At 55.2% G+C, this 13,718-nt stretch overlaps 1 protein-coding gene across 1 annotated transcript; it reads right to left on the reverse strand.

Moving 5' to 3' along the window:
• Positions 1–458: 458 nt before the first annotated feature.
• On the reverse strand, positions 459–1,947 carry TCIM (transcriptional and immune response regulator). Its single transcript, XM_066206183.1, has one exon. It carries the CDS (start codon positions 1,920–1,922, stop codon positions 1,602–1,604), a length of 321 nt encoding a protein of 106 aa, XP_066062280.1. The 5' UTR covers positions 1,923–1,947; the 3' UTR covers positions 459–1,601.
• Between the last annotated feature and the right edge of the window lie 11,771 nt (positions 1,948–13,718).

The following is a 13,718-nucleotide window of genomic DNA, read 5'->3' on the forward strand; positions in this document are numbered from 1 at the left end:
TTTAAGTACTTCTAGCATCATCTATCATGATAGTACAGCACAACCTGCAGAGAAAACAGTCCAATTCTGCTGCCAGAGCTTCATAACTTAGTTCTGTTTCTTTGGGTGGTGAGGAGCCAAGCCCAGGTGCCTTCTCTGCTCTGCAGAAATGTCAGAGGCTGACGAGCCATGCTGCCCACCCTGGCCCCAAACCATCACTTTCTACACCTTTCTTTCCTCATTGCAGAAGTTATTCTTCTTTATTACAGAGGGGAAACTGACGCTGGAGTTGATTAACACCAAATTTGGTGAAGCCTTTCTGGGGATGACACGGTTGCCATAGGAACTGGGGCTGCCAGGTGGGATGGTGGGGCTGCTCCACATCCTGAGCATGGCCTGCCAAAGCCCGGCCTGGGGAATGAGGGAGAGGTGCAGGTAGTCTGCTCCTAAACCAGGTCTCTGTGAAATGACAAAAAAAGTCTAACCCCACCACCCCAGGAGAACTGAGCATTTCAGACAAGATAATTTATATTTACTTCATAATTTATTAGTTTTCACATCAGTGTATGCAATAAATTATAGTCAATATAATAATAACATTGTCATTAAATGTTGCCATGAAGTGAATACTCATCTAATAGTGACTGTAACCTACACAGAGAAGAACTGTAGTTACTGTATTTAGATTTTTAGTGTTAGTGGTAAGTGAACACGATATTAGGGAACTTCACAGTAGATTCAGGGAAATCTGTCATTATTATTGCTTCTGTGCAAACGACTTTTACTGCACACATAGAGCTTGGGAAGGAAAGGTACAGTTGTGCAGAGTGTCTCTGGAGCTAATGCGTTCCCGGACGGCCGAACTACCTGCACCACGCGGTGCTTTGGGTGCATTTAACAAATGCAAAGTGACCGTGACCAGCAGCTGCTCGGTCTGCAGCCACAGCTCTGCACGGGCTCAGGCTTTAAGGAAACGAGGCTGAAAAGGCAAAGCACCCTCGACCAAAGGGTCAAGTCCGTGAGCACCAAGTCCATCAGAGGGTCCCGAGTCTCAGGCCACACCGAATCGTGTGGGTGTCCCCCGGCTGGGTCCCGCGGCTGCCCGGAGGAGCTGCGCTGCCTCCCGCTGGGGGCTGCGCTCTCTCTGCGAGCCTCCGGCCACCGGAGCGCCGTCCAAACCCCTGTGCCGCGGGCAGCGATGTGCCGCGGGCAGCGATGTGCTCTGGGGACCCATGTGCGTGGGCAGCGATGTGCCGCGGGCAGCGATGTGCCCTGGTCACCGATGTGCCCTGGTCACCGATGTGCCGCGGGCAGCGATGTGCCCTGGTCACCGATGTGCCCTGGTCAGCGATGTGCCCTGGTCACCGATGTGCTGTGGTCAGCGATGTGCCCTGGTCACCGATGTGCCCTGGTCACCGATGTGCCGCGGGCACGGATCCTGTGTCCGCACCGGCGCTGCCCTGGGCACCGGCGCTGCTGCCCGCAGCGATGTTCAGCTCGCAGCCCGCGGCCGGTGCCGGGACTGCCGGGTCCCCACGGGGCAGCGGGGCATGCTGAGTGTGCTGGGAGCGCACAAACAGTCCCGTCACAAAATGTTCTCCATCTCTGCTCCCTCCGCCAGTTCAGTGAACTTTAATGGAGTATTTCCGAAATGTCAGAAACTGGAGCAGCTTGTCTTTTCGCCTCTGCTTTAGTGCCATTAGTGCTCTCGTTTTTTCCTCCATGTCCTGGTCGGTGGCGAGGATTATCTTGGCTCTCTCCTCCGCCTTCTTGTCTCCGGAGTTTTTGAAGAGTTTCTGCAGGGACGCCTCATTGATGCTCTCGAAGATGTTGGCCGCGGCTTTCTTGCGCAGGGCCGTGTCGAAGCGGTAGCCGTGCACCGAGGGGCTCACTCGCAGGGACGTGGACATGGCTGGAGTGCTGGAGCTTGTCTTTGTTTTCATCTATGTGGCCCTGGGCTCCAGCCGGAGGAACGGTGCTGTGCTGGCTCCAGGACTGGTATTTAAAGGCCGGCTGGAGGAAAAGCAGGAGGGCTCCGGTTACAATGGTGAGATCACGATGATGTCAACACCCAACAGCCACAGGCAAGTTTAACATTTAAGTTGCCAACTTTCCTGTCGTGCGGACGAGATGAAAAGTTCCCTCTGCTCCTGCAACGGAAATGGCTTTTTTTGACCCCCCACAGAACAGCTTCGACCATTGCTGTGGGACTGAGCCAGCACAGCCCCAACCCCACTCCTGCCCTTGCTGCTCGTGGAAAGCACTGTGTGCACCATGTATGACATCAAACACAGGTAAAACTCCAGGTGAGAACTGTTGCAGTGCTAGCAGAAGGCTGGGGCCTGTGCAAGCAGCCAAGAACTTGGCTCTGTCTCCACTGCAAACACTGCAGACCTGCTCCTGTCTGGGCATGGGTTCCTTTCTGCCGCTTCCCAGCAGATGCAACTCATCTTTAGTGCACACAGAGGTGCAGTTTCTAACTCACAGGTGCTACCCCGAAGGCAGGTGATCCATAACATCCTCTGAGGTGACTTCCCTGGGTGTTACACCCTCAGCTGCCCATCTGCACATGGCAATGGTCTCAGGCGGGAGCAAGAAAACTCAGTTTGCTGCCCTGCTCCTGCCTCCAGTGTCCTTTTGCTTAAATTTCATGCCCATTAGCACTGGAAAGAAAACTCACCTCTGCTCCAAAAGTGTCTGTGCTCTCCACACCACCCTTTGTCAATGACAAGCCCTTGGGCTGGGAGGACTCTCTCTTAGTCATATGGGTTAGTTTTGGCTGCTGTGAGGAGCAGGGAGCTGGGCTCGATGACCCTTTTGGGTCCCTTCTCACTGGAGATACACTGGACAGGGCTCTGACCACGGGTGCTCCTGCTGCGCTTAGACCCCTGGTGTTCCTGAGCACAATCAATGTGGCCCAGAATAGCTGTGGGTTCAAAAGTCAGTTAAGGCCAGGAGGCAGAGATAAGTGTATTTTGGTTAATGTTTTAAAGCAGCCGGATGCTGCAGAGGCTCTGTTTGGAAAACTAGAAGCTTGTTTACTGTTGTTGCTGACCCTGTTACTCACCCTTGCTCAAAGACTCTAGGAACAGCCTCTGTCCCCATCCCACTTGGACCAGGGGTTTCCCTTGTTTACCAGAGAGCTGCAGAAATTACCACACTGAAGAAGACATCCTAAGAAACATCACCCACATGCTTTTTATTGATATTCCCTTTAAAACTTCAGTTTGTTTGGATAGAGGGAAGGGATATGTCTGAGCCATACAGCCCCCTGCAGCAGCCAGCAGGAGCAGTGATGAGGTGAGCACACCTCAAGCCCATGTGTTGGTGTTTGTGCTGGCTCAGAACCCAGAAGGGAATTACCTGCGAGTTGTTGCTCACCAGGTGAAGTGTGAGCACAGCCTGGGCCCCAAATCACTGGCGAGCCCAGCTCCATCCGAGCTCAGATCAACTTGGAGCTGGCCAGGATTGCCAGGCTTCTGTCCTTGGGAGAGGGAGTGCTCTATTTCGGTGTCTGGCCACTTTCCTACCTGGGATTTGGCTCTCACCCACAGGTGCTGCTGGGCACATGCTGAACCAGCCCTGAACCCTGCAGTCACCGTATCCTGCCAGGACATGGGTTTCCCCACTGGTGCCAGGACTTTGCTCCAGCATGTGCTTTGCACATGCCATCGCTTCCTGCGGTTCTGCCGTTGTATGAATTACTTTTTACAAGTTTTTCACTATTTCTTTTGTATGTGCTGGGTGTCCCGTGTTTCAATGTATAAACAACAGCTTTGCAAATTCCCGGGATTCTTCTTCCACCAGCCAGATGTGCAGCCTCTCACCTTCCCATGGTCTTCCCAGGTTGGTGAGACCAATTCATCAGCTGCTTGTTCAACTTTTGCAGGGCTGATAAATCCACCCTGAAAATAGGACAGGTTTTGGTGTGGCTGGATCTCTGCCTGGGCAAGATCTCATGGTTTATGGGCTCTGCTAACATGAAATGTGATAGGGGAGCAGAAGGAAGCAGGGCCACATGTGCTGCCCAACCCTTCCTGCTCAGAGCTGCCTGGAGCACTAGGGGGAAAATCTGCCTGGAACACGTGTCTGGATGAAAAGCTGAAAGTGCTTTGCTTCACAGCACAGATAACACAGTGTCCGGGTACTTGGGGCAAAATTCAGTGCCAGAAGACCAGCCAAGATCTTGTGGCTGAAGAAAACAAACCCTTTTGTGTCCCCTGGTCAAAAACAAGGGCTGAGGCAGGTTCACGTGCGCCTTGTTTTCACCACTCCCACTGCACATGGAATCACTCTGCAGGTATTTGCAGAGATGTGGCTGACAGCATAAATTAGCAATATCTGTGAAAGATACAAGCTCAGAAAAGTATCTGCCATGGAAACCGAGACTAAAGCTGATGCTTTAGGAGTAAGACATCAGAAAGCTGCCAAGATCAAGCACGCGTTCCTTGTGAGCTCATCTCGCACAGAGCAGTAACAAATGTCTTTGCCCCTTCAAGCTTCTCTGCCCACTTTGTATAAATTTAGTTGTGCTTGGCTCTGACGGAGCGATGAAGCATGCCTCGTCTGTTTTTTTCCAGTAATTTTTGTTTATATGGGTCTTTTAATACTGCTTTCCCAGTACTGCCTAGGAGGAATTATTCATGTGTTGGATTGGAGAGCAACTTCAGAGGAGATGTGATTTCTATCATCGTTCTCCTGCTATTATTGTGTAATTGCTTTGTGAGACGCAAACGCTCCATTTCACCCGTTAATGGGAGGATTAATTCCCTTCCCCACCGTCTGCAGAGAGCCACAGCCACATCTCTAATTGTGCTCTGCTTCTCCCGGCACGGTGGGCTCGGGGTGCCAGGGCTTCTGCTGCCAGGAAAGCCCCCGGGCTGGCCAGGGAGTGGCAGCCCCAGGGCAGGAGGTGGAGGGAGGCTGGGGCAGCCAGTGCCTGCACCGCGAACTCTTGCAGAGAACTTGCTCCGCCTTAATGTAATCTCCAAAACCACTCCAAAGAAGGTAATCCGGGATGCCTGGCAGTTCCCTGGGGCATGTTTTGCATAGCTTTCCCTCCACTAGCTGCTGCCAAAGCCTGCACGGGCTGTAACACCCGTTTGGGATCAGAGGATGCGGCAGCCCCCATGGAGCACGGGTGCTGCCCAGAACTTCCCAGCCAGGCATGGGACATTCAGAAACCGAGACTCAGAACATCCTGTGACACCTGTGAGATATAATAGATAGATAGATATAGATACTTGCTTTGTCTTCAGGTCATTCAGTGAGAACCTAAGAATGGGAAATGTCCAGGAGCCTCCAGCCATCTCTGCTCTTCCCATTCTTTCCCTGGCTTACGTGGTCTGGAAATCTGGCTCTTCACAGCTGGGAAGCTCAGCCATTCTCAGCAGCCAGAAATGCCACTGTCTGCGGGAAAGGTTTCAGAGATGGAGTGCTCTGGAGACAGCTGTGGCACGGCTCTAAGGTCAGGGAGGAACTGGTTCATTGTGTTGCTCTTGGAATCCAAATTCCTGGGAGGTTGTCAGACATCCAGGTCGTGCGAATGGCAGTGCCTGCCCTGCCTCCAACCTGCCTACAGCCTCTTTCCACTCGGACTTGTGTGCCTCTGGGGCTCCACCTGAGATTTCTGTTTGTTTGGCTGTTGCTTGGGTTTTTCTGTGGTTGTAGTTTCTTTAATAGAACATCTGGGAACACTTGTCCAAATCTCACGGCAGGACGCCGTACCCTTTGCTCACAAACCCCAAGAGCTTAACTTGGCCATCTGTGCTCCTTGTGACTCCTCCTGTGGTCCCAGGTCAGAGATGCAGGACAGGGCAGGTACTTGTCCCCAGTTCAGAGGTACAGGAAGGAGGGGATATTTGTCCCCAGGTCAGGAGTTCAGGATAAGGAGGGTATTTTAAGGGCATTTCTGTTGCAGTTCAGTTGCTGGGAAGCACAGATATGTCTCAGACAAACCTCACACAGCTCCCTGCCTGAAAACAGGAAAAACATACTGGTTTTCAGACAACAGAAGGGATGATTGCACAGTCAAGCCAGTTAAATTCCACCAGAAAATATTTTAATAGGGGAAAAAAAAAGGACCAGTCTAAGTGAGGGGGATGCAGCCCCAGAGCTGTGCAGAGCAGCCCTGTCCTGCTCTGGCCCAGGGAATGGCTGGGGCTGGGTGAGCGCTGGCTGAGCCAAGCATCGCTCCCTGCAGGGAGACCATATAAGAGTAAAGTCTGTGGTGTTGCTGATAATGAATGTTTCTTCATTTCTCATAAATTCTCTGCTAAATGTACGATCACCAAGTTAATAATGCAGCGCAGGACATAACGGATAGCCAGTTACAGTAAGTAAATCATGTCTGGTAAGAAACAGAAGAGAAACAGAAACTTCTGGCACTTTTACCAGGCAGAGCCCCTTGGAAGAGGCCCTGCAGGCAGCAAAGCAGAGCTGAGGACACATCTGGTGTGGATGCTTGCTGCCACAGGGACTGGGGGGCCTGGGGAGGCAAGGGCTCACTGTGTGAGGAAGCCACAGGTGCATTCCCTTGGTGCTTGAGACTTCCAAAATCTGTCTTGCAAAGAGGAGATGGCTGTGGTGCTCCCCACATGTCATGGGAGATCATTCCTGGAATACAGTGGCAGGCTGCCAGCCAGAGCACCCTCACAAAGAGAAGAGCCACGGCTATGAGCATGCAGGCACACAGGGCCCACGGGTGTGGGCAGGGCAGGAGTTCAGGTGGGACAACTCCATCAGGTGGGAGCACGCGCCAGCAGGACCAGCCCCGTGAGGTGGCACCAGTCCCCCGCGGTGGCACCAGCCCCCAGAGGTGGCACCAGTCCCCCGCGGTGGCACCAGTCCCCCGAGGTGGCACCAGCCCCCAGAGATGGCACCAGCCCCCAGAGGTGGCACCAGCCCCCCGAGGTGGCACCAGTCCCCCGAGGTGGCACCAGCCCCCCGAGGTGGCACCAGCCCCCAGAGGTGGCACCAGCCCCCCGAGGTGGCACCAGTCCCCCGAGGTGGCACTGGGAGATGGCACCAGCCCGTCGCTCGTACCACCCCGCTCGCCATGTCCTGCTATTCCCATGGGCCCCAGGGAAAGTATTTGAATATCCTGACTTCAGCATCTTCCTCCCAGGTCAGGAATGAAAGTTTGGACTTTCGAGCACGAACAACCTTTTTCTTTCCCTGCCCAGTTTCCTGTTTGATCTTCCTGAAGGTCCCGAGGACCCGCGGCTGCAGAGGGGCGAAGGCAGAGGCGTCTCCGGCTGTCAGACGCTCATTGTCTGCTGCCGAGGGGACGGGCTCACGGGAAATCCTGCCGCGGGGCCGGGCCGAGGGCCGGCCCGGGTCACTGTCACCGCCCGGCTCGCGTGTACCCCGCGCCCGTCCAGGCGCCGCAGCGCCCCGCAGCTCAGGGCTCCACTCTCCCGGAGCCGCTTCCTCTGCGGCAGGAGAGGTGGCGGACAGGACGTGCCTGCGTGCCTTTGTGCTGCTCCGGCTCCTGGGGCTCCGCGCTGCCCCGCCGGGTCAGGGGCCGGAGCGGAGGGTGGCACAGGGCGGTGGCAGTGCCGGCACCGGGGCGGCCTGGGGCTCTGGGGCGTCCCCGCGGTGACCGGGGTACCTGGGGAGGGCTGTGGCGGTGCAGAGGAGATCCTGGGCTAGGCAGGAGGACACCAAAGGCTAAACTCGGGGGGCTGTCTGGGGCCAGCTACAAGGGAAAGCCTGGGTGGCCTCTGTGCAAGCGGTCCAGGCTGGGAAACCCCGGCCTCATGTTGAAAGAGCTACGCCAGCGTCAGAGGGACAGGTTTCTTGAGCAGAATTTAGTTTTTAGTTCCTTAATTTTGTGCCAAAGCAAACTGGGACGTGGCAGAGGGAGCTCCTGACCTGGCTGTGTTTTGGAGAGGAAGAGCTGAGGTTTGGGTAGGCGTAGCCGAGTAACGCTGGGAGAAGAAAACCGGGAAGGGAAGGAGGGAAACAGCAAAGCTGCATCCGTGGAGATTTATCAGGGAGTCAGTGCCGTGCTCATCGTCTGGGAGATGAGCTTGGCACTGCGGAGTTGTCAGCCTTGTAGCTCATCTCTCCGCTAACAAAAGAGTTCCTGGGAGAGAACAGATGGTGTTTGGCTCCTACCACTGTCTCTGGTGGCCCAGCAACTTCGCTTTGTAGCTGCTAGAAAAGCAATTCCTGTGATCCCCTTCCCATCCCTGTGACTGCCTGAGCCAGGGGCTGCTGGCTGCATCTGGGTATTCGGGGGAGCCTTGTGCATGCCGAGGCCCCGCTGCAGACCCTCCCCAGTCCAGCCGGGGCTGGCTGTGCCCCTGCTGCTGCTGTAGGGGCTGCGGGCTGCTCCGTGGTGTCACACTGGTTTTGTCTGGGCTCTGGCTGTCCCCGGGGCCACCCCGGCTGCCTGTGGGTTGTGGCAGGTAACTGAACTTTGACGGTTGTTTTCCCCAGAAAAGTGCCATCAGCTGCACACGTCAGCCCTGCTCAAAGAGCAGCAGCAGGGCTGTAAAGCCTATCTCTGGGCCAGGCAAGGCTGGCAGTTTCAGGCGCCAGAGCAGTGTCGCCTGCCACAGGCCTGAGCCGGGCAGAACTGGAGCAGAGAGGCTCCCACGAGCCCCGAATCATCTGTGGGGCACAGACCTGCTGTGGGCAGCACAGAGCGCTTCCCCTTGTGTCCTGGCCCCCGTCAGAGCCACCAGCCCAGGTGCTGCCACCTCGACAGTGAGCAGCAGCCTACTGACAGCCCCTGCTCTCAGACATCGTTAGCTCTGGCAGCAATGCCTTCTAGATGTTTCCCCGCAATCACAGCCTCAGTGACCGGTGCCTTGTTTGCACGGGAGCCTTGTCTTTGTGCTCGAGATCTGCCCTTGACTCGCTGTCAGGTGTCAGTGTGCGGGGGCTTCAGGCTGTCTGTTGGGTTATTTATGCACCAGTTCAGACAAAAAAGAACCAGCTTACAGCTGCCAGTAGATTTTAGTTCTGTGTGGGAGGGGAGGGAAGGGGAGAGGGTGATGCTGTGTGTATAGCAAGCAGGGCTCTGCAGTCCCTCTGCAGGGTCCGGCTGAGCAGCAAAGCGCTGATGGTGAGCCTGGGCTCTGGTGGCTCCCACTGTGCCTCTGAGCCCTCAGTGGTTCGGGCTCGAAGCAGAAGCCCCGGCAGCAGTTTGTGCTCTGGAGTTGTTGGCGTCTGCCTGGGAGAAGTAATTCCGACTTGACTTTGTGTCTGCCTTGTGGAGAGAATCTGCCATCACAAGGGTCTGTGTGAGACTGACGGAGCCAGGGGGTTGCAGGGTCAGGGGACAGGTGGAGAGAGCCCTGCTGTCACCACTCTGATGGGCACAAATAGAAATAAAATATGTGATCTGTCAGTAAACAGCGCTGAGTGTGACGTCAGGCTGCTGAGCTCATGTCCAGGACCCTCTGTGCAGAAAGCTGAGTCAGTTCCGGCCACGCTGAGCTTTGTGGAAGGAGCATTTTCTAATGCTGTTTAGGGAAATCTTACAGAGCAAGTAAACAGATATCTGACCCCCAAACCCTGCCCCTCTGCAGGCCTCTCTCATCACGGCAGCAGCTGCGGAAGAGGATGCTGGTGCGGCGAAGGGGATGCGCACACGTGGGGCAGCGTCAAGGTGCTCCCAGCGCTGTCTGGCAGGCACGTGGTAAACAGTAAGTTTCTTGTTTGGCAAATTAATTGGGGGAGAGAAAGGAATAACAGCCTGGCCAGCTGCCCCTGGGCTGGTGTCCTGACTTGTGGGGCCGTGTCCTGACTCTCAGGGATGGTGTCCTGACGTGCTCATGGGGAGTCCCACTGCACGTGAGCTGTGTCCCGCGTCCCTTCAGGCAAATAGTTTCCTCAGAGACTTCTCCCCCCCCTCCCCGGGGCTGTGGGGCACCTCTCTCTTGAGGAACTATCTTTGATCAGTAGAAATTAAACCAGGAAAATATTTTCCGTTTGTGTCAGGATAAAAATGGCTCAAGCCAGGCGTGATTGATAGCTGAAAAGAACGGGAGCAGCCCCCGTGCCGTTTCGGAAGGCTTCCCACTGTCCTTGCTTACAGTAAACACCAAATATATTTAGCTGCAGAGCCCAGCATGACACAGCCTCTTACTGCAATAATAGCAGTGCCTTGTCTCTTTTCCATTTTTTTCTCTTTTCTAAGAAATGGGATTGACTGGAGCTCCTGGGAGGCCGGGTAGTGATTGCCTCATGGGTTCACTGTGCCTCCTGGGACATCAGTATCTCTGTTTGCCCTTGTTTACCAGGTCTAGCAGCTGTGGGCTGTGGTGACTAACCTGGCAAACAGGCGTTCAGGAGGCCATGGCACACGGTCTGTGTGGCACCAGTGACGTGCCAGCCTGCAGGCACCGGTTAAACCCTGCTCCAGCCTGCCTGGGCACCCTGGCCAGCAGAGACATGGTGAGACCTTTGTCAGGGGCTATCTGTGTCTTGTTCCCACCCTTTGTTTGCCCCATAATAAGCTGTTTTTATTCTAGTGCCAATGTTTGGGTCTCTGGTTGGTTTATTTACCAACAGCTGTAATAGTGCAAGGTTTTACAAACACTGGCCAGACAGCAAGGATTTTAGGGAAATAAAACCCCTTCCCAAAGGTCCCTCTGGGCACCCTTTATCTGATAATGAAGGCTCTACCATCTCCCAGCCCTATGTCATCCTCTTAGCAGTGGTGGCTCCTCAATCTGTTCCCCAATCCCTCTCTATATTAGGTGTAATTTAGCAGCTCCTCTCTCCTCCCCCATGCTGTAATTAGCACTTTTTGGCTTGAGTCATGGCCTGTAATCATATCTGGCCTGCAGTCACTCCGCAGAGGTGAGCCCTTCCCCAGGTACAGATAAGCCTCTCCCTGTGCCAAGCTGAGAGGGACACGGTGCTCCGGGCACAGCTCAGGCCTGGGGCAAGTGGCAGCACCAGAAAGGAGGCGAAGGAAATTATCTTCTGTGCTCTCACATCCCTCCCAGTGGGGGATTACAAGGCAAACCTGGTGGTTACTAATGAATTGCTTAGAGACCTGTGGCCGAGGTGTGCAGGAACAGAGCCCAGCCAGGTGACAAGGAAGTGTCCCCCCAGAAAAGCCCTGGGGTGGTCCCTGATCACAGTGCAGGGACATTTGGGCCACAGGTGTGACAGCACTGGGGACTTGCTGCCTTTCCAAGGTACAGCAATTGGTTCTGCAGCAGGGCAAATTTGGGATGTGGCATTGGGAGCCCAGGAGCCCCGGGGTGCTCCCAGGAACGCAGCAGGTCCAAAGCTCTGCTGCAGCAGCACCAGCGAAGCAGGAGTTGAGTTCTCCACTCAGCAGTGAGTGGAGAAAGATGGGAATAGAAACGAGCAACCCTGGCACGGACCAGGAACACAGGGAGAGGAACAGCAGCCACGGCTCAGACCGGAATTGGCTGCGGCTCCAGTGGAACCTTCACTGTGTAACAACAGCCTGGGGACCCTGAGCTGGGGCTGCAAACTCCCAGACACTTTGGGGAGGTTGATCATGCACGAGTTTATGGTTTATGAGGAGTTTGTAAGGGAGCCAGGACCCAGATAATGGGGGATTTTAATTACTTAGATATTGATGGATATAATAAGTGTGCAGCAAACCACAAAGGGAAACCTGTGGCTGGAGGGGAGAGTGAGATTGATCTATGCACAGCATGTTAAATCACTTAAATCATTCAGAGCCTCTTCTGGCCCCAGCTCCAGGAGCAGAGCCAAGTATGATAAATAAGGCTGGAATTGGGAAGTGTCTGGAATCCAAATGTTTGTATTCCTGTTCGATTTCAAATATTCACAGGGACAAAAGCGGCAAAGCACTTGGCTGAGTCTGCCTGGGGGCTGTGGGAATTCCTGTGGAGCACCAGGAAAGGGCTGCCAGGGCCCATGGGCAGCTCAGGAACTTTTGCACAGATTTGTCCCAGGGGATGGTGACCTGGGTGAGACCTGGGCACGGCAAGGAGGGACCCAGAGGCAAAAGTGATTGAGAAGGATGGAAAGTCTGAGCCAGGAGTGTGGGTGGGATGACGGGCTGGGCACGGCCCGGGGAGCCTGGCAGGCAGGGCTGGCCACCTCCTGTGGGTTGGTCCCAGGGCTGGTGAGGTTTGGTGCATCAAAGGTGTGCCCAGGTGTGCCTCCTCCTGCCACCCTGGGCATGCACCAGGCTTCTCCATCACACAGGTCTGACCACTGGATATCATGGGGAAAATCTCTGATTAACAAAAGCACGGAGTCAGGAGTCAGGTGGACACTGCAAAATGTGGCTGAAGAGCAGTTGGGCTGCTGGACAGCTCTGAGTGGCAGGTCTACAGTGGAAACATGTGCCTCAGGGCTGCAGGGACAGGGCCTGGCTCCAGAGATAAGGGAGGTTTCTGTCTGGGTGGCACCGATTTGGGGCTGGAGCTGCTGCTCTGGATGTGGACAAGGGCTGTGACATCTCTCCTGTTTTTCCATCCACTCCCTGGCAGGCGTCAGCCCCAGCTGACCCAGCAGATACTGCTGGGCTCAGGGAGTTGGTGCAAAATCCCATTCTCAGTCACGTGGATCCCGGGCAGACTGCACATCCCAGCCTCACTGCAGATGTACCTTTGGGAGCTGAGGTCTGGGGGCAGCACCTCTGAAAGAGGGAGGGGACTCTGCTCTTCACTGCTTTTCTCCTGCTGAAATAACATTAATTCTGTTACAGAGCTGCAGAAATGGCCTTAACCCTGCCTGTTCCGGTGCTCAGGATGTCCCGGCTGGGGTCTGACGGAGAGCAGCAGAGCCTGGACGCTGCTGCTCAGGAGAGGTGATGGGTGGCTGTGGCTGGACTCACCCCACACGTTCTGGGCTCCCCTGGTGCCTGCCAGAACAAACCCTTCAGGACAGAGTGGGGCGCAGGTTGGCAGCCTGTGGCAGCACAGTTCCCACTGGCGGGATGCAGCACACGGTTATCCTCAAACACATTGTGCCATTTTTAGGCACAGGCATAAATTATTTAAATGCCACGTGCTTCCAGTCAGAATGCACCTGAGACCTTGGATGTCTGTGCCTTGTGATCAGTGTTAGACAGCAGTGGTTTGAAAACAGAGAGAAATCAAAGCTCTCTCGGAGCAGCTGTCTCAGCCTGCCAGGAGCGCACAGAGGGAAGGCCTGTGCCTTGCTGTGGCTCACTGGCTGCTTCCAGTGGCAGGATCCTCACTGAATTCACTTCTAAAGGAGCTGCAGCTGATTATGTGTGAGCTGGCTGTGACAGAGCATCTGCTAACGTGAACTCGGGCATGGGGAGCGCGTGCCGTGCAGTCTGCTGCCCTGGGAACACAGTGGGCTGACTCCTTCTCTGCAGTGTCACTGGCACCTTCCTTGATCACCAAAAGGGGGGAGTGTGCCCTCAGTGCCGGGAAAGGCCTGGGCTCCCCAGAGCCCTCCGACACCTCTCTGATTTCCCGTCTCCCCTTTTCTCTCCTCAGGTGACACAAATCCGTCCTCCTTGCTCCTCAGGACCTGCTCCTGACCCCGGTGGCACGGGGAGGGGAGGGAGTTTGCAGAAGGAAGAAAACCCCACCTGCTGGGAGTCCTGTGGCCCTTCCTGGCCCCGGCACCGCTGCTGCCCAGCGGGGTTTGGGCATTTACAGCACATAAATACGTGATCCAGGAGCCCCTGTCCCCTGCAGGGCCAGCCTGCCCCAGCTCCTCCAGTCCTGGCTGCGTTTCGCATTTAGATGGAGTGATTTTTTCCCCTGGTCCAAGTTTGCTGTTTTCCTGAA

Source organism: Chamaea fasciata, unplaced genomic scaffold, assembly GCF_029207755.1.
Source record: "Chamaea fasciata isolate MVZ Bird 193981 ecotype frontalis unplaced genomic scaffold, bChaFas1.0.hap1 SCAF_30, whole genome shotgun sequence".
NCBI classification, from domain to species: domain Eukaryota; kingdom Metazoa; phylum Chordata; class Aves; order Passeriformes; family Sylviidae; genus Chamaea; species Chamaea fasciata.

What these genes read in the sequence shown, in the direction of transcription:
- TCIM (XM_066206183.1), bottom strand. Translation starts at nt 1,922, where the DNA reads ATGAAAACAAAGACAAGCTCCAGCACTCCAGCCATGTCCACGTCCCTG.